General features: G+C 52.3%; 4 protein-coding genes and 1 pseudogene across 5 annotated transcripts; 1 reads left to right on the top strand and 4 right to left on the bottom strand.

Moving 5' to 3' along the window:
• Positions 1-3,575: 3,575 nt before the first annotated feature.
• LOC308190733 (feather keratin 1-like) lies at positions 3,576-5,586 on the bottom strand (the record flags this gene model as incomplete). Its single annotated transcript, XM_080582388.1, has 2 exons — positions 3,576-3,916; positions 5,514-5,586. 2 exons carry the CDS (start codon positions 5,584-5,586, stop codon positions 3,576-3,578), a joined length of 414 nt encoding a protein of 137 aa, XP_080438514.1.
• Positions 5,587-9,911: 4,325 nt separating this feature from the next.
• LOC308188732 (feather keratin 1-like) lies at positions 9,912-24,204 on the bottom strand. Its single transcript, XM_080578107.1, has 2 exons — positions 23,681-24,204; positions 9,912-10,477 (listed from the first exon to the last, which is right to left on the bottom strand). The coding sequence occupies exons 1-2, from the start codon at positions 23,883-23,885 to the stop codon at positions 10,137-10,139; spliced, it is 546 nt and encodes a 181-aa protein (XP_080434233.1). The 5' UTR covers positions 23,886-24,204; the 3' UTR covers positions 9,912-10,136.
• Positions 18,431-19,943, bottom strand: LOC308190830 (feather keratin 1-like). The gene is made up of 2 exons (XM_080582583.1): positions 19,398-19,943; positions 18,431-19,187 (listed from the first exon to the last, which is right to left on the bottom strand). The coding sequence occupies exon 2, from the start codon at positions 19,165-19,167 to the stop codon at positions 18,847-18,849; it is 321 nt and encodes a 106-aa protein (XP_080438709.1). The 5' UTR covers positions 19,168-19,187; positions 19,398-19,943; the 3' UTR covers positions 18,431-18,846.
• LOC308188734 (feather keratin 1-like) lies at positions 22,648-23,688 on the bottom strand. Its single transcript, XM_080578109.1, has one exon. It carries the CDS (start codon positions 23,575-23,577, stop codon positions 23,131-23,133), a length of 447 nt encoding a protein of 148 aa, XP_080434235.1. The 5' UTR covers positions 23,578-23,688; the 3' UTR covers positions 22,648-23,130.
• Positions 24,029-25,217, top strand: LOC308188752 (feather keratin 1-like; annotated as a pseudogene). The gene is made up of 2 exons: positions 24,029-24,141; positions 24,369-25,217. The product of its transcript is annotated as a feather keratin 1-like (transcript).
• Positions 25,218-25,379: the final 162 nt, after the last annotated feature.

A 25,379-nucleotide genomic window follows, 5' to 3' on the forward strand; every position in this document is an offset into this window, starting at 1 on the left:
TTTGAGATCAGAATGATTTAATTAAAGGGAAAGGGAATGGGGAAAAAAAATAAAAGAATAAGGCAGCGCAGAAGTACAGAAAGGGAAAAAAAAAGTTATTCTCTATTTCCCATGAACAAGTGATGTTCGGCCACATCCTGGGAAGCAGGGCCTCAAAATGAGTAATGGTGTTCTGGAGGACAGACCCCTCCCCCACGAGAGCCCCATTTTTTATTGCTGAGTGTGACATCATGTGTTATGGAATATCCCTTTGGTTGGTTTAGGTCAGCTGCCCTGGCGATGTCCCGTCCCCACCACTTGCCCACCTCCAGCCTGCTGGCTGTTGGGGGCTTGGAGGGAGTCCTGATGCCGTGCCAGTACTGTGCAGCAATAGACACAACACTGGAGTGATAGCAGTGCTGTTCCAGCTACGAGTGCAGAGCACAGCACTGTGTAGGCAGCGAAAGGTGACTCCATCCCAGACAGACCCAGCACAGTGTCAAGGGGTCAAGGGGTATTTCTGTGTGTGGTGTTCAATGTTGAGACAGATGATGTGGACCTTTCAGAAGGGAGCTGGAGGTGTGCGTGCTGCTTGTAGCTGTGGACATGAGGCCCCAGTGGTCATAGTTGCATTCTGAGGAGTGGGGGGATGGCAAGTGCAGCCCCTGATCTGCTGAGGTGAGTGTTTTGTAAGCTGTCCGACTGGAGCTTGTGGACGAGGATGATGGGGAGGCTGTGTAGCTGGTCATGCAGGAGTCCTTGGGACCTGAAGGGCTGCACCTGCAAATGCTGAATGTCCCGGCTGATATTTGCAATAGCAGTTTCAGTTATCTTTGAAAGGTCATGGTGACTGGGAGAGGTTCCTGTAAACTGGAAGAGACTCATCCCACCCTTATGTTCAAGAAGATGAAGGAGGAATGTCTGGGAAACTGCAGCCTGGTCAGCCTGACATCAGTTTTTTGAGAAAAATCTCAATAATTTTCTTCAGACAGGGTCTTCTGTGAAGCTATTTTATTTGTTATTGCAATGGTGGGCATCCTGCAAGCAGGAGTACACAGGAAAAGTATATCATAACCTTATATTCCCTATTACCCAATACTTGGTTTCTCCCATTTCCTCACTGGCTGCGTACTACAGGTTCACAAGCTACTCAGTGCCTTTCTATACCATATAAGTCCAATTATATTTGACCAAGCGTTAATTTCTCCATTCCCTTTTTTTTTCCCCTTCTTCTCTCGTGACTGGAGGGATCACGATTTTTTGTTTTTACTGATTTTACACTGCTTGTCCTGTTTTTGTTAGCTATCCTGCTTATTTTGGGACAGTGGGACCTTCCCCTTATGTTCTTACCATACTCCCCACTGTAATGCTACTCTCATGCCTGCACAATCACTTTTGAATATGCAACGTTAGTGGAATTTTACCCTGTAAAAACACCTTCTATTGCAAAAACACAACCTTGTTTCTCAACGTGTCTGGGAAGGTTCTGAAGGAAATCCTCCCAGAATGTATTCTCAAGCACAGAAAAGTGATGGAGAATAGTCAGCATGGATTTATAAAGAGCAAATCCTGTGTGTGCCTCCGCAGCCTCTTCTACATAGAAGTGATTGATGTCCTACATATATGACTCTGTGATAGTGTTTGTTGTGAAGGTGTAGGATCATGTTCCAGAAGAAAGCAGGTCAAGGGTGTGCTCACATGGGGAGATTGTTTCAGAGGGCACACGCAGAAGAGCCTTAGCGTGCCCAAGGCTTTGGTTAGGCACATGTAGGTCTTGGGTGATGTGCTGGAAGCCCAGGTGGTGCCCAATTCTGGTGGTGTTGGTTGCATCCTTGCCAGGTGTGGTGGTTTTACCCAGCTGGGCAGCTGAGCTCCGCCACAACCGCTGTCTCACTCCCCCTCCTCAAAGGGAAATGGGGGGGAAATACAATGTAAAGGGCTCAAGGGTTGACATAAGGACTGGGAGATCACTCAACAGTGTTAGTCATGGGCAAAACAGGCTCAGCATAGGGAGATTAATAAAATGTATTACCTATTACTAACAAGCTAGAGCAGTGAGAAAGAAACAAAACACAAACAAACTAAAGATATGTACCTCCATCCACCCTATTTGACCTCCGCCCCTCGAGTGACATAGGGGAACGGGCAATGTGGGCTGCATTCAGTCCTTGTTGATTCATATCCACCACTCCTTCATGGTCCCTCTCTGCACCTGCTCCACATGGGATCCCTCCCATGGGATGCCGTCCTTCCCAAACTGAGCCTGTGTGGGCTTCCCACAGGCAGCAGATCTTCAAGAACCGCTCCCATATGGCTCCATACCAAGGGGTCCATATATCAGGAGCAAACTGCTCCAACACGGGTCCTCCAAAGAGGCAGCTCCCCCCAGATCCCTTCTCCTGTTTGGGTTCCTCTCCACAACATGCAGCTCTGTCCTGGGGCCCTATTCCTGCAGGGGCTCTCCATGGGCCTCTTCCTCCTTTCCACTGCATTTGTACAGGGTGAAGTGGGAATCGTCATAGAATCGTAGAATGGCTCACCTTGGAAGGGACCTTAAGGATCATCTAACGCCAGCCCCCTGCCATAAGCAAGGATGTTACCTACCAGATCAGGCTGACCAAGATCCTATCCAGGCTGGCCTTGAACGCCTCCACGGATGGTGCATCCACAGCTTGTCTTGGCAACCTTTTCCAATGCCTCACCACCCTCACAGTGAAGAATTTCCTTTTCATGTCTAGTCTAAATCTATCCTCTTTTAGTTGAAGACCATTCCCCCTTGTCCTAACATTGTCTACACGAGTAAAGAATCCTTCTCCATCCTTTTTAGAAGACCCCTTTAAGTACTGAAAGGTCTCAAGGAAGTCTCCCCGGAGCCTTCTCTTCTCCAGGAAGACCATCCCGAGCTCTCTGAGCCTTTCTTCATAGGAGAGGTGATCCAACCTCTGATCATATTTGGAGCCTTCCGCTGGACTTGCTCTAACAGGTACACACCATCTTGTGCTGGGGGCCCTAAACCTGGAGGCACTACTCCAGGTGGGGCCTCACAAGGGCAGAGTAGAGGGGGACAATCACGTCCCTCGACCTGCTGGTCACACCTCTGTTGAAGCAGCCCAAGATGCAGTTGGCCTTCTGGGCTGCAGGCGTGCACTGCTGGGTCCTGTCGAGCCTCTGGTCACCAGAACAACCCAAGTCCTTCTCTGCAGGGCTGCTCTCAATGAGTTCTTCTCCCAGTCTGTACTCCTGACTGGGATTGCCCCGACCCAGGTGCAACACCTTGAACTTGGACTTGTTGAAGCTCATGTGGTTCACATGAGCCCGCTTCTGCAGCCTGTCCAGGTCCCTTTGGCTGAAGAGCGTTGAGTGAAGAAAGGAGGAGTGTCAGGCTGGCATGCATTAGAACTTTATTGAGGAAGACTCATGAAAAGGAAGGAGCACAAACAGAAGGGCCGTGGTCAGAGGTGCAAGCAGAGTGACCATCAGCAGCTATGCATTTTGTGTGGGAGCTATTCCCAGAGCACGGAGATGAGAGCATCCTCAGTCCATGAAGTGGCTTGCAGGGCATTGTTAGCTGCTGTCAGGGGTGCTGGCGTGGGTCCTTAGCAGGGGTAGCAGGCTCTTCTGCCAGAGAAGCAGCCCAGGCCTCCAAGGCCCCAGCCTCCAAGGCCCCATCCTCCAAAGCCTCCAGAGGAGATGGGCACTCCCTGGGAGCTGAGGTTGCTGCTGACGGCAGCTGATGCGGAGGATCCAACGGCGGTGTTCTGGGGGAAGGAGCTGAGGATGGGTCCTGGCAGGGTGACCACCACGGTGGAAGGCTGGATGGCGACGTGGGAGTCCTCGCACTGCCTGACACAGGGCTCGTTGCAGCTGTTAGCCAGCGGGGTGGGTCCGCAGGGGCGGCAGATGTCGTAGCAGGACATGTCTGTGGTGCGGAGGGTCCCTGGAAGAGAGGGTGTTGGGAAGGTGGAGGGTGTTGGGGGCATGAGGAGCGGTGCTGGGGGAGGCCAAGGGAGTGGGGAGGCCTAGAGTGGGGCTTTGGATAGCATGGCAGTGGGGAGGCGGAAGACTCGGGGCAGAGGACGTGTGGAGGGGTAGGCCCGGAGGGGCAGGCGAAGGAGGGGAGTGGGGTTCAGGCTCACCTTGTGGACGCAGGGGAGAAGGCGTTGGGAGTGTGTGAGGGTGTGAGGCCTAGGACTGGCTTTTATGCTGGTGCTTGAGTGCCCACGGGGCGAGAGAGCCTTTGCGCATGACAGCATTTGGCGTGAGCTGCTCTTGCATGCCAAAGCCTGGCAAGTAATGAGGTGGGGTGATTTGTCCTTCCCACAACACACCCTTTTCATTTCCTCCTGTTCAGGATGTGTCTATTTGGCCTTGGCAGTAGCTGTTAAGTTAGAGTGGTTCTTTGGGTGGAGTTGCATGGAGAGGGCATGTGAGGGCAGTCGGCAGATGCAGCCAAAGCACGGGAGAGGTGGGGTGTCATGAAGTTAGGTCACGGCGTGTCACTCATGCGATGCGGTTTTTGGCTGCATTGTTGTGAGGAGGGGGTCCTATTTGCTGGCATTGCCATAGTGCTGGCTGGTCTGGGCTTACCAGGTTTGCTGGGCGTGAGGTGCTGGTATTATTATTTATCACAAGGTTACCCCTCTCATTTACCATGTGTAGCCACCAGTAAGTGTAATCTCTTAGGAGTTCAGCAAAGCTTTTGATAAAAGTTCTTACAATGCCAAGAGAGTGGGGAGGCCTGGGGTCCTGAGGAGCATGGCGGTGGGGAGGCGGAAGGGCTGCTGAGGCTGAGGGCAGAGGGCGTGTGGAAAGATGAAGGAGGGGAGTGGTGTTCAGGCTCACCTTTTTGGGCGCAGGGGAGAAGGCGTCGGGAGGAATGTGTGAGGGTGCGAGGCACAAGGCCAGCTTTTATGCTGGACCTTGAGTGTCCGCGGGACGAGAGAGCCTTTGCGCATGACAGCATTTGGCGTGAGCTGCTCTTACATGCCAAAGCCTCACAGGTAATGAGGTGGGGCGTGTTGTCCTTCCCACAACGCACCCTTTTCATTTTCCCTGTTGAGATGTGTCTATTTGGCCTTGGCGGCAGCTTTTAAGTGAGAGTGGCTCTTTGGATGGATTTGCATGAAGAGTGCATTTGAGGGCAGTCGGTAGATGCGGCCAAAGCATGGGAGAGGTGGGGTGTCATGAAGTGAGGTCATGGTGTGTCACTCGTGCGATGTGGTTTGCAGCTACATTGTCGTGAGGAGGGGGCCCTATTTGCTGGCATCGCCATAATGCAGGCTGGTGTGGGCTTCCCAGATGTGCTGGGCGCGAGGTGCTCGTATTATTATTTATCACAAGGTTACCCCTCTCGTTTACCATGTGTAGCCACCAGTAAGTGTAATCTCTTAGGAGTTCAGCAAAGCTTTTGATAAAATTTCTTACAATGTCCTTCTGAACAAAATGTCCAGCATATAGCTAGACTTATACCTAATGTGATGGTTGAGCAGTTGGCTGATTGGTCAGACTCAAAGTGTAGTTGTAAATGGGGTTACCTGTGCCTGACAGGGAGTCACCATGGGGGTTCCCGAGGGCTCCATTTTGGGTAGAGAAGCCTTGCACATACATGTTGATGAATTAGAGGGCTGGACTATGACCAACAGCATGAAATTTAACAAGAGCAACTTGCAAATTCCCCATCTGAGTCAGGGCAATCCTGGACCTGGGTTACATCAAGCACAGCATTGCTTGCTGGTCAAAGGAAGTGATTGTCCCACTCTACTCTGCACTGGTGCAGCCTCCCCTCAAGTGCTGTGTACAGAATTGGTCACCGCAATCTAACGACATAAAACTCTTAGAGATTGTCAAAAGGAGCACTAGAGAGATGGTGAAGGGCTTAGAGGGCAAAATGTACGAGGAATGGCTGCAGTCCCTTGGTTTGTTCATTCCAGAGAAGAGGCTTCACCAGAGCCTACAGCTTCCTCACAAGGGAGCGGAGGGACAGGTGCTGATCTCTTCTCTCTGGTGAGCAGCAGTAGGACCCGAGGGAACAGCCTGAAGCTGTGTCAGGGGAGGTTCAGCTTGGATATTAGGGAAAGGCTCTTTCCCGAGAGGGTGGTTGGGCATGGGAACAGGCTCCCCAGGGAAGCCATCACAGCACCAAACCTGCTGGAGCACAAGACAACACTCTAAGAAATGTGTTTTGATTTTTGGGTGGTCCTGTGTGGAGCCACGAGTTGGACGCGATGATCCTCGTGGGTCCCTCACAACTTGGTCTATTCTGTGATTCCATGATTCCATTGCATTTGCTGCCTCCCTGCCTTTTTAACAACTCACTAAGCCAGTCTTTAGCCTTGTCTTTCCCGTTGGGTGTGCTGTATCGCTGGCTTGGTGGCCATCTTGCACTTAGAGGCTGTAGCTGGGAGCAAGTAGGCTCCCTGTCTTGTCCCTGGCGCTTCAGTCCCAAGAGGCAGAGGAGGTGTGTTTGCCAAGCAGGATGTAGGTCCTGCTTAACAAATTTGATTTTGTTTTATGACAAAATCACCCATCTAGTCGATCAAGGGAAACCAGCTGATGTGATCTTTTTGGACGTCAGCAAACCTTTTGACAGTTTCCCACAGGATCGTACTGGAGAAAATACCCAGCATACAGCTAAAGAAAAACATCATCCAATGGGTGACCAGTTGGCTGACGGAGGGCTCAAAGGGTTGTGTTAAATAAGGCCACATCTGGCTGGCGGATGGTCACTAGGTGTGGAGCTCCCAGGGAGCCCCAAGGCTCCATTTTAGGGCTAGTCCTCTTCAATGTTTCTATAAACCAATTGGATGTAGGACTAGAAGGTGTTTTGAGCAAATTTGCTGACGACAACAAACTTGGAGGAGATGTGGATTCTGTTGAGGGTGGAAAGGCCATGCAGAGAGATCTGGACAGATTGGAGAGCTGGGCAATCACCAACCGCATGAAGTTTAACAAGATCAAGTGTCGGGTCCTGCACTTGGGAAAGGTCAAACCTGGCTACACGTACAGACTGGGCGATGAGACGCTGGACAGCAGCCCCTTAGAGAGGGATCTGGGGGTTTTGGTTGATAGCAAGTTGAATATGAGCCAGCAGTGTGCCATGGCAGCCAGGAGGGTGAATCGTATCCTGGGGTGCATCAAGCATGGCATCGCTAGTCGGTCGAGGCAGGTGATTGTCTTGCTCTACTCTGTGCTGGTGCGGCCTCACCTTCAGTACTGTCTGCAGTTCTGGGCACCACAGTACAGAAAGGACGTGAAACTGTTGGAGAGTGTCCAGAGGAGGGCAACTAAGAAGGTGAAGGGCCTAGAGGGGAAGATGTATGAGGAGCGGCTGAGGTCACTTGTCCTGTTCAGCCTGGAAAGGAGGAGGCTGAGGGGAGAGCTCATCGCAGGCTACAGCTTCCTCATGAGGGGGAGTGGAGGAGCAGGTGCTGATCTATTCTCTTTAGTTACCAGTGATAAGACCCGTGGGAATGGTGTCAAGCTGAGGCAGGGGAGGTTCAGGATGGATATCAGGAAGAGGTTCTTCACTGAGAGGGTGGTTGCACACTAGAACAGGCTCCCCAGGGAAGTAGTCACGGCACCAAGCCTGTCGGAGTTTAAGAAGCATTTGGACTGAACACTTAGTAACATGGTCTAAAATTCTGGGTAGATCTGTGTGGTGCCAGGACTTGGACTCCATGATCCTTATCACTTCCAACTCGGGATATTCTATGATTCTATGATTCCATGTTGTATTCGTGGGCCTGTGTCAGGGCTGACAAGACTAAGTGTGTTGGGAGTCCTGCCATGATTCCCGAAGGGTTGCGTTGGCAGCTCCATAGCACTCCCTTTTCTTGGGCCAGCATGTTGACAGCCGGGGCTTTGGCTTCCCGCAGTTTGGTGGAAGTCCCTTAGGCTGTCTGGTGAGGCCTGGGAGAAGCTGTGAGATTCGTGAGAGGCAGAGGACAGACACGTTGGACTGTCCAGAAGGTCTGGCCCCAGGGTGCTGGGGTGTTCTTTCAGGTGAGTATCAAGGCGGAATCCTATTTTTGTGCGTGGTGTTTGATGTTGAGACAGACAATACGGACCTTGGAAGACGAAGGAGGAATGTCTGGGAAACGGCAGCCTGGTCAGCCTGAGTTCAGTGTCTGGGAAGGTTCTGAAGGAAATCCTCCCAGAATGTATTGCCAAGCACAGAAAAGTGATGGAGAGTAGTCAGCACGGATTTATAGAGAGCAAATCAGGCGTGTATGTCTCTGACGTCCTACATATATGACTCTGTGATAGTGTTTGTTGTGAAGGTGTAGGATCATGTTGCAGAAGAAAGCAGGTCAAGGGTGTGCTCACATGAGGAGATTGTTTCAGAGGGCACACGCAGAAGAGCTTTAGCATGCCCAAGGGTTTAGCTGGGCACATGTAGGTCTTGGGTGATGTGCTGGAAGCTCAGGCGGTGCCCACTTGTGGTGATGTTGGTGACATCCTTGCCAAGTGTGGTGGTTTTACCTAGCTGGGCAGCTGAGCTCTGTCACAACCGCTGTCTCACTCCCCCTCCTCAAAGGGAAAGGGGGAGAAAAGACAATGAAAAGGGCTCTAGAATTGAGATAAGGACTGGGAGATCACTCAACAGTGTTAGTCATGGGCAAAACAGGCTCAGCATAGGGAGATTAATAAAATGTATTACCTATTACTAACAAGCTAGAACAGTGAGAAAGAAACAAAAAACAAACTAAAGACACCTACCCCCATCCACCCCATTCCACCTCCTCCCCCCATGTGGCATACGGGAAGGGGCAATGTGGGCTGTGGTCAGTCCCTGTCTCTTCGTATCCGCCACTCCTTCATGGTCCCTCTCTGCCCCTGCTCCCCGTGGGGTCCCTCCCATGGGATGCCATCTTTCCCGAACTGAGTCAGCGGGGGCTTCCCACAGGAAGCAGATCTTCAAGAACCGCTCTCATATGGCTCCGTACCAAGGGGTCCATATATCAGGAGCAAACTGCTCCAGCACGGGTCCTCCAAAGAGGCAGCTCCCCCCCTCCTGAGTGGACTCCTCTCCATGGGCTGCAGCTCCAGCCTGGGGCCTGCTCCTGTGGCAGCTCTCCATGGGCCGCAGCCTCCTCCAGGCCACATCCACCTGCTCCATGGGGGCTCCTCCACAGGCTGCAGCATGGAGATCTGCTCCATGTGGGACCTATGGGCTGCAGGGGGACAGCCTGCTCTGCCAGGGGCCTCTCCACAGGCTGCAGTAGAACTGCTGCTGCATGCCTGGAACACCTCCTGTCCCCCTCTGCACTCACCTTGGGGTCTGCACAGCTGGTTCTCACTCTTCGCTCTCCCTGCTGTTGTTGTGCAGCAGGATTTTTTTCTCCTTTTTGTAAAAATGGTCTCAAAGACATGCAAACAACGTTGCTTACTGGCTCAATACTGGGCAGTGGCAGGTCCCTTTGTAGATTGCTGAAACAGGCCCTTATCAAAAATGGGGTAACTGCTGGATTCTTCTCACAGAGGCCATCCCTGCAGCCCCTACTACCAAAACCTTGCCACGTAAACCGAGAACACTAGGGGAGGTCTTGTGGCACATATTGACCTGCCCTACCTATATCTTGAGCCATGCACTTGTGGGGCCTCAAGAGGGCAGAGTAGAGGGGGACGATCAACTCCCTCATTATGCTGGCCACTTCTCTGTTGATGCAGCCCAGGATGCAGGTGGCTTTCTGGGCTGCAGGCGTGCACTGCTGGGTCCTGTCGAGCCTCTGGTCCACCAGAACAACCCAAGTCCTTCCCTGCAGGGCTGCTCTCAATGAGTTCTTCTCCCAGTCTGTCCTCCTGACTGGGATTGCATCGACCCAGGTGCAACACCTTGAACTTGGATTTGTTGAAGCTCATGTGGTTCACATGAGCCCGCTTCTGCAGCCTGTCCAGGTCCCTTTGGCTGAAGAGCGTTGAGTGAAGAAAGGAGGAGTGTCAGGCTGGCATGCATTAGAACTTTATTGAGGAAGACTCATGAAAAGGAAGGAGCACAAACAGAAGGGCCGTGGTCAGAGGTGCAAGCAGAGTGACCATCAGCAGCTATGCATTTTGTGTGGGAGCTATTCCCAGAGCACGGAGACGAGAGCATCCTCAGTCCATGAAGTGGCTTGCAGGGCATTGTTAGCTGCTGTCAGGGGCATTGTTGTGGGTCCTTAGCAGGGGTAGCAGGCTCTTCTGCCAGAGAAGCAGCCCAGGCCTCCGAAGCCAAAGCCTCCAAGGCCAAAGCCTCCAAAGCCACCGGAGGAGACGGGCACTCCCTGGGCGCTGAGGTTGCTGCCCACAGCAGCTGATGCGGAGGATCCAACGGCGGTGTTCTGGGGGAAGGAGCTGAGGATGGGTCCTGGCAGGGTGACCACCACGGTGGAAGGCTGGATGGCGACGTGGGAGTCCTCGCACTGCCTGACACAGGGCTCGTTGCAGCTGTTAGCCAGCGGGGTGGGTCCGCAGGGGCGGCAGATGTCGTAGCAGGACATGTCTGTGGTGTGGAGGGTCCCTGGAAGAGAGGGTGCTGGGAAGGTGGAGGGTGTTGGGGACGTGAGGAGCGGTGCTGGGGGAGGCCAAGGGAGTGGGAAAGCCTATGGTGGGGCTGTGGGGAACATGGCGGTGGGGAGGCAGAAAGGCTGCTGAGGCTGGGGACAGAGGGAGTGTGGAGAGATGAAGGAGGGGAGTGGGGTTCAGGCTTACCTTGTTGGGTGCAGGGGAAAAGGCGTCGGGAGGAGTGTGTGAGTGTGAGAGGCGCAGGGCTGGCTTTTATGCTGGTCCGTGAGTGCCCACGGGGCGAGAGAGCCTTTGCGCATGACCGCATTTGGTGTGAGCTGTTCTTACATGCCAAAGCCGATCATGTAATGAGGTGGGGTGCATTGTCGTTCCCACAACTCGACCTTTTCATTTTCTACTCTTGAGTATGTGTCTGTTTGGTTTGGTGGCACATTTCAAGTGAGAATAATAAAACCAAAGAATAGTTCTTGAAGGTGTGCAAAAGGGCGGGTAGAAGATCCATCCAAGGCATGGGAGAGGTGCGTTGTCATCAGTGAGGTCATGGGTTGGCACTCATGAGGTGTTTTCTGTGGCTTTGTTTTGAGAAGGGGGGCCCATTTGCTGGTATCCCCAGCAGACTGTTCTGGGCTTCCCAGGTATCTGGGCATGATGCGCTACCACTTGCATCACATTCACTCCCTCCGTGCCTTCAACCCAACTCAGCAAGCCTGCGTTTAGCCCTTGTCTTTCCCATCGTGTGTCCTGCTTTGGCAGGTTATGTGAAAAAAAAAAAAAGTGGTGTTTTTGCCATTGAGTGTGTTTTTGCAGTAGAAAATTCCACAAAGCTTGCATATTGAAAAGTGATTGCGCAAGCATGACAGTGGCATGGGAGTGGGGAGTATGTTAACCAGATAAGGGAAGGTGCCACTGTCCCCAGATAAGGAGCACAGCTTACAAAAAGAGGAGGAGAAGTGCGAAATCCGTATAAACAAATAATCAGGTCCCTCTTGTCGTGAGACGAGAAGGAAAAAGAGAAGGAAAAAGAGAAGTTAGTAGCTGGTCAAATAAAATTGTACATATATGGTATAATAATAAGCGTCAAGTAGTTTGTGAACCTGTATTACTCAGTCGATGAGGAACCAGGGAGGAATCAAGCGTTGGGTAATTGGTAATATAAGGTTATGATATACTTTTGCTGTGCACTCCTGCTTGCAGGACACCTGCCATTGCAATTATGAATAAAATTGCTTCACAGAATCATAGAATCATTAAGGTTGGAAAAGACCTTCAAGATCATCTGGTCTAACCGTCTCCCTACTACCAATGTCACCCACTACACCATGTCCCTAAGTACCAGGTCCAACCTTTCCTTGAACACCCCCAGGGACGGTGACTTCAGCACTTCCCTGGGCAACCTGTTCCAATGCCTGAGTGCTCTTTCTGAGAAGAAATGTCTCTTAATTTCCAACCTAAGCCTCCCCTGGTGCAACTCAAAGCCATTCTCTCTAGTCCTATCACTAGTTATCTGCGAGAAGAGGCTGACCCCCAGCTACCCACCACTTCTTCTCAGGTAGTTGTAGAGAGCAGTAACGTCTCCCTTGAGCCTCCTCTTCTCCAGACTAAACAACCCCAGTTCCCTCAAGTGCTCCTCACAGGATTTGTGTTCCAGGCCCTTCACCAGCTTCGTCACCCTTCTCTAGACACGTTCCAGGGCCTCAATGTCCTTCTTGTACTGAGGGGCCCAAAGCTGAACACAGTACTTGAGGTGCAGTCTCACCAGAGCTGAGTACAGGGGAACGATCACCTCCCTGGTCCTGCTGGCTGCACTATTCCTCATACAGGCCAGGATGCTGTTGGCCTTCTTGGCCACCTGGGCACACTGCCGGCTCATGTTCAGGCGAGCATCAACTAGCACCCCCAGATCCTTTTCATCTGCACAGCTTTCCAGCCAGCCTTCCCCAAGCCTGTAGTGCTGCATGGGGTTGTTGTGGCCAAAGTGCAGGAACCGGCACTTAGCCATGTTGAACCTCATCCCATTGGCCTTTGCCCATGGACCCATCCTATCCAGGTCCCTCTGCAGGGCCTTCCTACCCTCTGGCAGATCAGCATTTCCCCCCAGCTTGGTGTCATTTGCAAACTTACTGAGGGTGCACTCAATTCCCTCATCCAAATCATCAAAAAAGATATTAAAGAGGATGGGCCCCAACACCAACCCCTGGGGAATACCACTGGTGACCGGTCGCCAGCTGGATTTCACTCTGTTCACCACCACTCTCTGGGTCTGGCCGTCCAGCCAGTTTTTAACCCAGCAAAGAGTGTACCTGTCCAAGCCATGGGCTGCCAGCTTCTCCAGGAGAATACTATGGGAGACTGTGTCAAAGGCCTTGCTGAAGTCGAGGTAGACTCTCTACAGCCCTTGCCTTTCCCACTGGGTGTGCAGTGTCAGTGGCCTAGTGCCCTTCTTGCTTGTAAGGTTGTAGCTACAAGAAAGGACGTTTCATGCTGCCTGGGTTGCAGTCTTGAGTATGTTGAGGCCATGTGGGTTTTCTGGACTCCATATGAAGGCTGGACAGTATTTTTTATAGCTCTCATAGACTGAGTGGGTAATACGCAGTTAGTGAGACTGTGGCCCTAGGAAGTCATGGGGACATTGGGTCTGGGACCCTGCAGTATGGGGGGACCATGACAGAACCCTACATTTGTGGTCTATCTACTTTATTTTCATGAGTACTTTTTAATCAGCGTTTTTCCAGCCCCACCTGCTCCTCCCTCCCCCCTTATTTATTTATTTATTTATAACCCCTGTTTGGGGATTCCTTGCCATTTTGTTCTCAGGGTTTTGTTTTATTGACTGTTTCTTTTTCCCTCTCTTTTTGGTTGTTTTTGTAAGCCCTTTGGTTGATCTGAACAATTTGTTTCAACGGGCCTTTCTAACAGGATGGTTGGTTGTCTTTTCTGCTGCAGCTGGGGCCTGTCAGCTGCCTCCTGACTGGAAGGTGCTGGTTGTTAACTGCCTCATGATTGGCTGAGGAGTCCCTGAGGGCTGCAAGTGCCTGGCTGTGCTGAGGGTAGGCTGCGACTGCTGGAGCAGAGGTGGGCGATGACAGGGGGTAGCGGGGCCTAGAGCCCAACCCATGCCATGCAGGGTTGCCATGGCACTGCTGTTGCAGGACTTGGTGCTGCAGTGGCCATGGCCTCGCCGGCAGGACACTCAGGACATGAGGGCTAGCTGCTTGAGCTGAGCTTGAATGTTGAAGAGAGCCTGTCCTGGCTCGGCTGTGTGGTAGTAGCTGCTGGCATGCTTTGGAGAGAGATGGGATGTTTGTGACACAGCGTGGTAAGAGCTCTTTGTCCACCCGCTTACAAACATCCAGGGATGTCAAAGGCAATGAGAACGGGTTCTCGAAGTGTAAAGCAGTAAAAGCAAGAGTAGGGAAGGCACTGAATGAGGTGGAGGTGGATGACAGAGGACATGGAAAAGGTGGAGGTAGTGAATGTCTTCTTCACTTGAGTCTCCACTAGCAAGAGCAGCCTTCAGGAATCCAATGTCCCAGAGACCAGCATGAAATTCAGGAGCAAGGAAGAGGTCCCCTAGTCAAGCAGCCATACACAAGTCTAAGGGCTACAAAGGGATGCACCCAGGAGTACTGAAGGAGCTGGCTGATGTCATTGCAACGCCACTCTCAGTAATGTGCAAATGGTCATGGGGAGTGAAGGAGGACTGAAGGAGGCCTGAGGACTGGAGGAAAGCAAACATCACTCCTCCTTGAAGAAAGGCAAGAAGGAGGACCCGAGGAACTGGAAACCAGTCAGCCTAACCTTGATCCCTGGGAAGGTGATTCATTTCCAGGCACACAGAGGACAAGAACATCATCAGGAGTATGGATTCCCAAAGGGGAAGTCACACTTGACTGGCCTGATAACCCTCTGGGCTGAAATGACTGGCTTGGTAAAAGACAGGAAAGCAGTGGATGTTGTCTGTCTGCCTGACTTCAGTCAGGCTTTTGACACTGTCTCCCATCAGATTTTTATAGAGAAGCTGTTGAAGTATGGGCTCGATGATCAAGCAGTGAGGTGGATCAAAAACAGGGTGAGCAGCCAGGCCTAAGGTCGAGAGTCAGAGATTGATCCCAGAGGAGAATGCTGGGTCCAGTCCTGGTAAACATCTTCATTTATGGTGCGGGTGATGCAGCAGAGCATAGCCTCTACGTGGTTCCTGCTGACAGAACACCAAGGAATGGCTGATCTGCCACAGCATTGTCTTGGCATCCTGAAGGACCTTGACAGGCTGGAGAAGCAGGCTGATGGGAACCTCTTGGAGTTCAAACAGGGAAAGTGCCAAGCCCTGCAGCTCGGGAGGAACAGCCCCAGGCACCAGGACATGCTGGGGGCTGCCCATCTGGAAAGCAGCTTAGCAGAAAATGACCTGGGTGTCCTGGTGGACACCAGGTTGAACACGGGGCAGCAATGTGCCCTTGCAGGTAGGAGGGTTAATGGTGTCTTGCATTATATTAGAGGGAATGTTGCCAGCACATCAAGAGAGGTGATCCTTCCCCTCTACTCAGCAGTGGTGAGGCCCAACCTGGGCCTCCTCAATGAGGAAGTGCTAAGAGAGCTTGGACTGTTGAGCCTGGAGAAGACATGGCTCATGAGAGATCTCACATATGTCTACGAATACCTGAAGGGAGGGTGCAGAGAGGATGAAGCCAGGGTCTTGTGAGTTGTGCAAGAGAGGTGCCTGAAGACTGGAAGAAAGCCAATGTCACATCAGTCTTCAAAAAGGGCAGGAAGGAGAACTCAGGAAAATACAGGCCAGTCAGCCTCACCTCCATTTCTGGAAAGGTGATGGAGCAGCTCATCCTGGAGGTCATCTCCAAGCATGTGGAGGATTAGAGAGTGATCAGGAGTAGTCAGCATGGATTTACCAAGGGGAAATCATACTTAACTAATCTGATAACTTTCAATGATGAGATGACTAGCTGGGTAGATGAGGGGAGAGTGGTGGATGTGATCTACCTTGGCTTCAGCAAGGCTTTTGACACTGTCTCCCATAACATCCTCATAGGCAAGCTCAGGATGTGCGGGCTAGATGAGTGGACACTGAGGTGGATTGATAATTGGCTGGATGGCAGAGCTCAGAGGGTTGTGCTCAGTGGTGAGGAGTCTAGTTACAGGCCTGTAGCTAGAAGTGTCCCTCAGGCATCAGTACTGGGTCCAGTTTTGTTCAACTTATTCATTAATGACCTCGACGATGGAACAGAGTGCACCCTCCGGAAGTTTGCTGATGACACAAAGCTCGGAGGAGTGGCTGATACCCCAGAGGGCTGTGCTGGCATTCAGAGGGACCTGGACAGGCTGGAGAGATGGGCTGAGGGGAACCTCACGAAGTTCAACAAAGGCAAGTGCAGGTTCCTGCACCTAGGGAGGAATAACCCCAAGAACCAGTACAGGCTGGGGGCTGACCTGCTGGGGAGCAGCTCTGCAGAGAGGGAGCTGGGAGTCCTGGTGGACAGCAGGCTGACCATGAGTCAGCAATGTGCCCTTGTGGCCAAGAAGGCCATTGGTATCATGGGGTGCATTTGGAAGAGTGTTGCCAGCAGGTCAAGGGAGGTGATCCTGCCTGCCTGCTCAGTCCTGGTGAGGCCACACCTGGAGTATTGTGTCCAGTTCTGGGCTCCCCAGTACAAGAGGGACATGGAACTACTGGAGCAAGGCCAGAGGAGGGCTATGAAGATGATTAGAGGACTGGAGCACCTGTCATACGAGGACAGGCTGAGAGAACTGGGCCTGTTTAGCTTGGAAAAGAGAAGACCGAGGGGAGATCTCATCAATGCATATAAATATATGAAGGGAGGGTGTCAAGAGGATGGAACCAGACTCTTTTCAGTTGTGTCCAGTGCCAGGACGAGAGGCAAAGGGCACAGACTGAAGCACGGGAAGTTTCATCTGAATATGAGAGGGCACTTCTTTACTGTGAGGGTGAAAGAGCACTGGAACAGGTTGCCCAGAGAGGTCGTGAAGTCTCCTTCTCTGAAGATATTCAAAACATGCCTGGATACTATCCTGTACAATGTGCTCTAGGTGATCCTGCTTGGCAGGAGCATTGGACTAGATGATCTTCAGAGGTTCCCTCCAACCTCAACCATTCTGTGATTCTGTGGTGCCAGGACAAGAGGTAATGGGCACAAAGTAGAAGACCAGATGTTCTGCGTAAATCTGTAGAAACCTTTTTTACAGTGTGGGTGACCAAGTTCTCCTCCTTGGAGGTACTCAAAAGCCACCTGGAGACAATCTGGGGTAATCTGGTCTTGGTGGTGCTGCTTGAGCAGAGGGGATGAATGAGGTGACTGCCAGAGGTCCCTTCCAACCTCAACCATTCCACAATACTGTGAAACCAGATGAGTAGGGATGTAAGCTGGTTCTGTTGAAAGATTGTAGGTTGCAGGTAAGTGGGGAAACAGAGGTTGGGTTGTCAGTACATAGGGTGTGGTGACTGAGCTACAGAAGTCTTGGGAAGAAGCAAGAGGTGGGAAAAGGATTCACCTGAGGTGCCCGTATGCAAAAGCACAGAGCCTGGGAAGTAGGCAGGAGGAGCAAGAGCCCTGTGTCAGCTCAGAAAACTGTGGCATCATGGGATTACCTGAGGCTGGTGGGACAGCTTGTATGACTGGAGGGCTGCAATAGCTGCCCACGGACTCTGCGGGAGAGATGTGCAGGGAGGAGGCAGGGGACAGGCTGTTTTGTGAAGGAGCATCCCAGGTCTTTAGAGATGGTCGATGGGATGGATAAATCGCTTTCTGGGAGTTTGTGGGTGGCCTGCCTTCCTGTGATGCATGTGGATGTTCTGTGCATTGTCTCTCAGGTAAGCAGGGCTTGTTGCTGAAGGAGGTGAGGTGAGGTGGGAAGGGTGACTGCGTTTCTCTGTTGTTGGGCGCTGGGGTGACTGACAGGGAAGAGGCATGGGGGAGGAATGCCATGCTGGGCTGGGGGCCTGCTGTGAGACAGGTTGGTGACTTTGTGGGGGGGAGAGAAGGGTTTCTGTGCTGGAGGAAGGAGACTTGGAAGGGTGGTTGCAGTGTGAGCTGCATATTTGTGCCAGAACCCTTGTACCCACTCTCATGCTCAATCCTCGTTGTCCCTGTGGCCATATGGTTGCTTGTGGGCCCTCTTTCCTGTTGTGTGTCTTTCCTTTTAGCCCTGGAAGTCTTGGAAAAGGCTGTGTGGCCATTGAGAACTGCAGTTCCTGCTCCATTCATCTTTCTGTGTGAGGCAGCCAGCGGAAGGCTCTGTGGATATTTTTGTGAGATTCCCTTGCAGCCTATTACAGTCTCATCTTGTTCAGGAAAATGTGCAGGAGCCCTAAAGCCTTGAATAGATGAACAGCTGAGGAGCAGGAGAGTGGTTGGATGAGGGGTGCAATGCTTCCTGCAGGACATTCTTAGCCTTTACATGACACGGGGCATAGGCCATGGCCAGTAATGTTCCCTTTGTGACAATGGAGCTGAGCCCTTACTGTGAAGTCACGTTGTTCCTCTCTTCTTTCTTTTCATTGTTTGTTTCTTTGCTTTTCTTTCTGCTTCTGTGGTAACATATCTTAGGAGGGCTGGAGAGTGGTGCTGGGGAAGAGAGTTAGGTGTGTGGTGACACAGGGAGATTGCATCAGATACCTGACCAGATGGTCTTTATATACCCAAGCCATTGTTTGGACAAGTGAAAGGCTTGTGTCATGTTCTGGAAGGAAAAATTGTGCCAAGCTATGCTGGCTGTGGTGAACATACTTCTTGGGATAGGTCTTGGCACCTTGGGGAACTCACCAATAGCTTTCTCAAGCCATCCCTGCGTTTATGTTGGGATGGGATTTCTGTGTTAGGCTTGATGGAGTCTGAGCACAAGGCCCTTCACCATCTGGAATGATGACCTCTTGAGCCCTGTCTTTCTTGTGGATGAAGTTGAAAGAGTGTTGGGAGAAGAAAGGAAGAGGAGGCATCTCAGAATGCATTGCAGGATGATTTTATTGAAGAAAAAACATCAAAAAGGAAGGCATACAGAATAAAAGGGACGAATACAAAGGTGCAAGTAGGGCAATCATCGGCTTACGTGCCTTGTGCACAGCAGATTTTCCCAGAGCAAAAAGGTCTTCCTGTACTGTGATAAATTCACCAAAAAGGAGGTCCCCAAGGGCTTCTTGCTCTGAGTAATTGCAGCAGAAAGTACTTGACATAGAAGGAGGCACTGTGGAAAGGAGAAAGAGGAAGAAAGTGCCATGAAAAGAAGAACTATGGCTGGTGAGCCCGTGTGCCATGAACAGCACAGAGGTGCATCCACAGTCTGAGAGCTGGCTTTCACGGTGTTGGAGACTGCTGTCAGCAATATTGGTGTGGGTCCTTAGCAGGGGTAGCAGGCTCTTCTGCCAGAGAAGCAGCCCAGGCCTCCGAAGCCAAAGCCTCCAAGGCCAAAGCCTCCGAATCCCCCGGAGGAGATGGGCACTCCCTGGGCGCTGAGGTTGCTGCCCACGGCAGCTGATGCGGAGGATCCAACGGCGGTGTTCTGGGGGAAGGAGCTGAGGATGGGTCCTGGCAGGGTGACCACCACGGTGGAAGGCTGGATGGCGACGTGGGAGTCCTCGCACTGCCTGACACAGGGCTCGTTGCAGCTGTTAGCCAGCGGGGTGGGTCCGCAGGGGCGGCAGAGGTTGTAGCAGGACATGTCTGTGGCGCGGAGGGTCCCTGGAAGAGAGGGTGTTGGGAAGTCGGAGGGTGTTGGGGGCGTGAGGAGTGGTGCTGGGGGAGGCCAAGGGAGTTGGGGAGGCCTAGGGTGGGACTTTGGGGAGCATGGCGGTGGGGAGGCGGAAGGGCTGCTGAGGCTGGGGGCAGAGGGTTTGAGGAGAGATGGGGTCGGTGAGGTGGGCGAAGGAGGGGAGCGCGGTTCAGGCTCACCTTGTTGGGCGCACGGGAGAAGGCGTCAGGAGGATTGTGTGAGGGTGCGAGGCACAGGGCCAGCTTTTATGCTGGTCCCCAAGTGCCCATGGGGCAAGAGAGCCTTTGCACGTGACAGCAGTTGGCATGACCTGCTCTTGCATTCCAAAGCCTGGCAAGTAATGAGGTGGGGCATGTTTTTGATCCTGCAACACTCAATTTTCACGTCCTTCTCTTGAGGACATGTCCATTTGGCAATAGTGGCACCTTTTACGTCAAAGTAATTATTAAAGGCCAAAGGACTGTTCCTGAAGGTGCATGTCAGGGCGAGCAGAAGACGTGACCCAAGCATAGGAGAGCAGCGGTGTTTTCAGTGAGGTCATGGTGCTGCTCTCATGTGGTGTGATTGCGGCTGTGTTGTGAGGAGGGGCTTCCTGGATGTGCTGGGCATGAGGTGCAGCCACTTCCTTTTATGACAAGGTTACCCATCTAATTGACCAAAGGAAGGCAGTACATGCAATTTCTTTGGATTTCAGCAAACCTTTTTGATACTGTTTCTCAAAACATCCTCCTGGACAAAACGTCCGGCTCGCAGGTAGATAAATATATAACACAGTTGGTGGACTGTTGTCTGACTGGTCAAGTTCAAAGGGTTTTAGTAAAGGGGGGGTTCGTCACGCTTGCTGCAGTCACTAGTGGGGTTTCCCAGGACTCCATTTTGGACCCAGTTCTCTTTGATGTTTTTGCAGATGATCTGGATACAGGCCTCAAATGCATACTCAGTAAGTTTACAGATGACAGGAAATAAGGAGTTGCTGTTGTCTCCCTCAAGGGTGGAGAGGCTGTGCAGAGAGATCTTGACAGACCACAGGGCTGTGCAATCACTAGTCATATGAAGTTTAAGAAGAGTAAGTACCAGATTCTGCACCTGGGGCACAGTAACCTGTCCCAGTATATGTACAGACTGGGGGATGAGGTACTGAGGAGCTGCCCCAAAGAAAGGGATCTGTGGCTTCTAGTTGACAGTAAGTTGAGTAATGAAGTGGGGTGTGTTTTCCTACCCCAAATGTTCCCTTTTTGGGTCCTTCTGCTGAGGACATGGCCAATGATCATGGCGGCGCATTTCAAGTGTCAGTATTAAAGACCAAAAAATAGTTCTTGAAGGTGCGTGTAAGGCTGGATAGAAGATGCATCCAAAGAAAGGGAGAGGTGTGGTGTCATCAGTGAGGTCAAAGGGAAACCTGTTTTTGATTTTTAGAAAGATGATTTGGACATTTCAGATGGGAACTGGAGGCATGCGGTCTGCAACTCAAAAGGGTGGGTGATATCAAAGCCTTCCACTGGTTAGGCAAGGTGACTGGTTTGCAGGCTGTCTGACAGGTGAGTAGTGCATGTTGCTGAGGAAGATGGAGAAGCTGTGCCACTGGATGTACTGAAGTGCACAGGACCTGTCAGGTTGCACCCACAAATGCTGAGAGTCCTGGCTGATATCTTCACAAGGCTACTTTCAGCTTTCTTTGAAAGTTGATGGTGACTGGGCTCCTGAAGACTGGAATAGACTCATCCCACTCCTATGTTCAACAAGATCAAGAAGGAAGGTCTGGGGAACCGCAGGATGGTTTGCCTGCCATCAGTCTCTGGGAAGGTGCGGAAGGAAATCCTCTTGGGAAGCACTGCCCAGCACACAAATGATAAGAATGCGATGGGGAGTATTCAGCATGGATTTAGAGAACTGAAGTCATGCTTGAGCCTCCTCAGTGTCTTCTGCGTTGAAGTAACTCTCCTGGTAAATGAGGGAAGAGCCGTGTCTGTTGCTTACCTTGCCTTTAGTAAAAGCTTTGATGCTCCCTCAGACGACATGGCCATTCTGAAGCTGAGAAAGTACGGGTTTCTTTGAGAAAGAGCCATGGTTGAGAATTTGGTGAGCCCAAGATCCAGACTCATGCCAGAGGTGCAACCCTCATTCCATGTCATTGCTTGCAGCGTCTTGATGGTATTTGTCAGAGGTGGTGGCCAGAAAATCCTGATGGGAAAGAGAGTTGTTCAGTGCGTGCTGATTTCTGACCCATGCAGAAGTCCCTTAGTGTGCCCAGGCCTTTGGTTTTGCAAGTGAAGGGCTTGTGTCATATGCCAGAAGAACAGTAGCAGCCCATTGGTGCTGTTGTCAGTGACATACTTGCTGAGAGAGGTCTTGTGTCCCTTTTCATAGACTCTTAGAATTGTAGACTATCTTGACTGTGAGATACTGTAGAGTATCCAGATCCTTGAGGCTCCATGAGTCCGAGTCCTGACAACATACAAGGCAACCTGGGTGTTAAACCAGATAGAATAATTGAATGATTGAATGTTTTCAGTTGGAAGGCATGCTAATTCCATGATTCCTGTAGGCCTGTTTTAATTACTGGAGGGTCTCTATAACGTCTGCCTGGAGCCTTCTCTTCTCCAGGCTGAACAAGCCCGGCTCTCTCAGCCTGTCTTTGTAGGAGAGTTGCACCAGCTGTCTGACCATCTTTGTGTCCTTCCTCGCAACCTGCTCTGACAGTTCCAGATCTGTCTTATGCTGGGGGCCCAAGCACTCAACACAGTCTTGCAGGTGGGGTCTGACAAGAGCAGAGTACAGGGGGAGAATAGCCTCCCTCCTTTTGCCAGCTGCAATTCTTAAGATGCAGCCCAGGAGACGGCTGGCTTTCTGGGCTGCGAGTGCACTGGCTGCTCAGGTTGAGACATTTCCCCACCAATACCCCTAAATCATTCTTCACTGGGCAGCTCATAATCCACTCGTTGCTCAGGCTGTATTCATGGTGGGGATTGTCTCGACCCAAAAGCAGGACCTTGCACTCGGCCTTGTTGAATGCCTTTGCGTTTGCTTGGGCCCACCTGTCAAGCCTGTCAAGGTCCTTCCATTCCTTTTTCCCCTAAGGTGTCGGCTACCCCACAGAGCTTGGTGCCATTCACAAACTTGCTGAGGGCCTGCTCAATCCCACCACGCATGTCAGCAACAAAGAGGTCAAATAACACTGGTCCCAGGATAGAATCCTGAGAGAAAGCTCTCCTCACTGGTCTCTATGTGTGCACTGAGCTGTTGGCCGCAACTCCTTATATGTGCTCATCCAGCCAATTAGTTGTCTGCTAAGTGGTCCGTCTGTCAAAACAGTGACTCTCCATTTTAAAAACAAGGATGTATGTAAGAGTTCTGTCCAGATGCTTCTTGAACAGCAACAGGCTTGGGCCCTGCTGGCCTGCTGAGCCCTGCTTAATGTTGAGTGAAGTTGAAGGAGTGTTGGGAGCAGAAAGGAAGAGGAGACATCACAGGCTGACATGCACGAGAACTTTATTGTGGAAAAAAAGAGTACAAAGTTATGCAGAGTAGAAGGGACCTGTTCTGTGGTGCAAGTAGTGCAACCATCAGCCTGTGTCCCATGGTAGAGCAGATTTTCGCAGAGCCCCAAGGTCTTCGTGCACTGCAATAGAATCAGTACATGGAAGGTGCCAAGTGTGTTTTTGGACTTTGCGAGCAAGTCATTGCAGTGGAGAGTACTGGACATGGAAGACGGTGGAAGGAGAACAAGGAAGTGAGAGAGGAGTAGGCTGTCCATCAGCCATGTTTCCAGGCAGCATGGACTGGCCCCGTTCCCTGCTAGAGTGTGGAGTGCCATGAGAAGAAGAGCTGTGGCTGGTGAGCCCATGAGCTATGAACAGCACAGAGGTGTGTCCTCAGTTGAAGAGCTGGCTTGCATGGTGTTGGTGTGGGACCTTAGCAGGGGTAGCAGGCTCTTCTGCCAGAGAAGCAGCCCAGGCCTCCAAGGCCAAAGCCTCCAAGGCCGAAGCCTCCGAATCCCCCGGAGGAGATGGGCACTCCCTGGGCGCTGAGGTTGCTGCCCACAGCAGCTGATGCGGAGGATCCAACGGCGGTGTTCTGGGGGAAGGAGCTGAGGATGGGTCCTGGCAGGGTGACCACCACGGTGGAAGGCTGGATGGCGACGTGGGAGTCCTCGCACTGCCTGACACAGGGCTCGTTGCAGCTGTTAGCCAGCGGGGTGGGTCCGCAGGGGCGGCAGAGGTTGTAGCAGGACATGTCTGTGGCGCGGAGGGTCCCTGGAAGAGAGGGTGTTGGGAAGTCGGAGGGTGTTGGGGGCGTGAGGAGTGGTGCTGGGGGAGGCCAATGGAGTGGGGAGGCCCAGGGTGGTACTGTGAGGAGCATGGCAGTGGGGAGGCAGAAGGGCTGCTGAGGCTGGGGGCAGAGGGCGTATGAAGAGCTAGGCCTGTTGGGGCGGGTGAAGGAAGGGGGTGGGGTTCAGGCTCACCTTGTTGGGCGCAGGGGAGAAGGCGTCGGGAGGAGTTTGTGAGTGTGAGAGGCGCAGGGCCGGCTTTTATGCTGGTCCTTGAGTGCCCGCGGGGCGAGAGAGCCTTTGCGCATGACAGTATTTGGCGTGAGTTGCTCTTGCATTCCAAAGCATGGCAAGTAATGAGGTGGTGTGTGTTGTCATTCCCACAATGCTCCCTTTTCATTTTCTCTTATTTAGGATGTGTCTGTTTCACAGAATCTTGGCAGCGCATTACAAGTGACAGTAATAAAGACCAAGGCAAGACCACTTGCCTCATACTAAACAGGAGGCTTTGGAATACAAGAGCACGTCACGCCAAATGCTGTCATGCGCAAAGGCTCTCTCGCCCTGCGGGCACTCAAGGACCAGCATAAAAGCCGGCCCTGCGTCTCACACCCTCACACAATCCTCCCGACGCCTTCTCCCCTGCGCCCAACAAGGTAAGCCTGAACCCCGCTCCCCTCCTTCACCCACCCAATTGGCCCCATCTCTCCACACGCCTTTTACCCCCAGCCTCAGCAGCCCTTCTGCCTCCCCACCTCCATGCTCCTCACAGTACCACCCTGGGCCTTCCCACTCCCTTGGCCTCCCCCAGCACCGCTCCTCATGCCCCCAACACCCTCCGCCTCCCCAACACCCTCCACCTTCCCAACGCCCTCTCTTCCAGGGACCCTCCACACCACAGACATGTCCTGCTACGACATCTGCCGCCCCTGCGGACCCACCCCGCTGGCTAACAGCTGCAACGAGCCCTGTGTCAGGCAGTGCGAGGATTCCCGCGTCGTCATCCAGCCTCCTGCCGTGCTGGTCACCCTGCCAGGACCCATCCTCAGCTCCTTCCCCCAGAACACCGCCGTTGGATCCTCCGCATCAGCTGCCGTGGGCAGCAACCTCAGCGCCCAGGGAGTGCCCATCTCCTCCGGGGGATTCGGAGGCTTTGGCCTTGGAGGCTTTGGCTTTGGAGGCCTGGGCTGCATCAACGGCGGAAGAGCCTGCTACCCCTGCTAAGGACCCACGCCAACACCCCTGACAGAAGCCTCCAACACCGTGCAAAACAGCTCTTGGACTGAGGACGCACTTCTGCGCTCTTCATGGCACCTGGGCTCGCCAGCCGCGGCTCATCATTCCATGGCACAACAAAGCAAGCAAGCAAGGAAGGGGCCAGCCCATGCTGTCAGGACACATGGCCAACATGCCTCCTTCTTTCTTCCTCTTTCTCCTGTCCATAGCACCACCTTCTACGGCTGCTACTCTCTGCTGCAATGCCTTGCTCACTAGCACAATCCCTCCAGAGACCTTCTGGGGCTGCTCCCACCACACGGTAGCGAGACCTTGGGGCTCTGGGAAAATCTGCTCTACGCAAGGGACATAGGCTGGTGGTCGCCCTCCAGGCACCTCCGAATGTGCACCTTCCACTTGACGCTCCCTCTTTTTCATGTTTTCCTCAATAAAATCCGCCTGCATCCCACATCCTCAGATGCCTCCTCTTCCTTTCTTCTCCCAACGCTCTTCCAACTTCACCCGACAAAAAGAATAAAAAGCAGGGCTCAAGTGGCCATCAGGGCCCAAGCCTGGTGGTGTTCAAGAAGCGTTTGGACAATGCTCTTACATAGATCCTTGTCACTAAAATGGAAAGACATGATGGGCCACTCAGGAGACAATGAATTGCCTGCATGGT

This window comes from Anser brachyrhynchus, assembly GCF_964034855.1.
Source record: "Anser brachyrhynchus genome assembly, chromosome: 2".
Taxonomy (NCBI): domain Eukaryota; kingdom Metazoa; phylum Chordata; class Aves; order Anseriformes; family Anatidae; genus Anser; species Anser brachyrhynchus.

Bases quoted from the DNA above. Each gene is read 5' to 3' on its own strand.
- LOC308190830 (XM_080582583.1), bottom strand. From the start codon at position 19,167: ATGTCCTGCTACAACCTCTGCCGCCCCTGCGGACCCACCCCGCTGGCT.
- LOC308188734 (XM_080578109.1), bottom strand. From the start codon at position 23,577: ATGCTCCTCACAGTACCACCCTGGGCCTCCCCACTCCATTGGCCTCCC.
- LOC308188732 (XM_080578107.1), bottom strand. From the start codon at position 23,885: ATGAAAAGGGAGCATTGTGGGAATGACAACACACACCACCTCATTACT. The intron at 10,478-23,680 runs GTGAGCCTGAAC...CCTCTCTTCCAG, and splicing joins TCTCCCCTGCGCCCAACAAG to GGACCCTCCACACCACAGAC.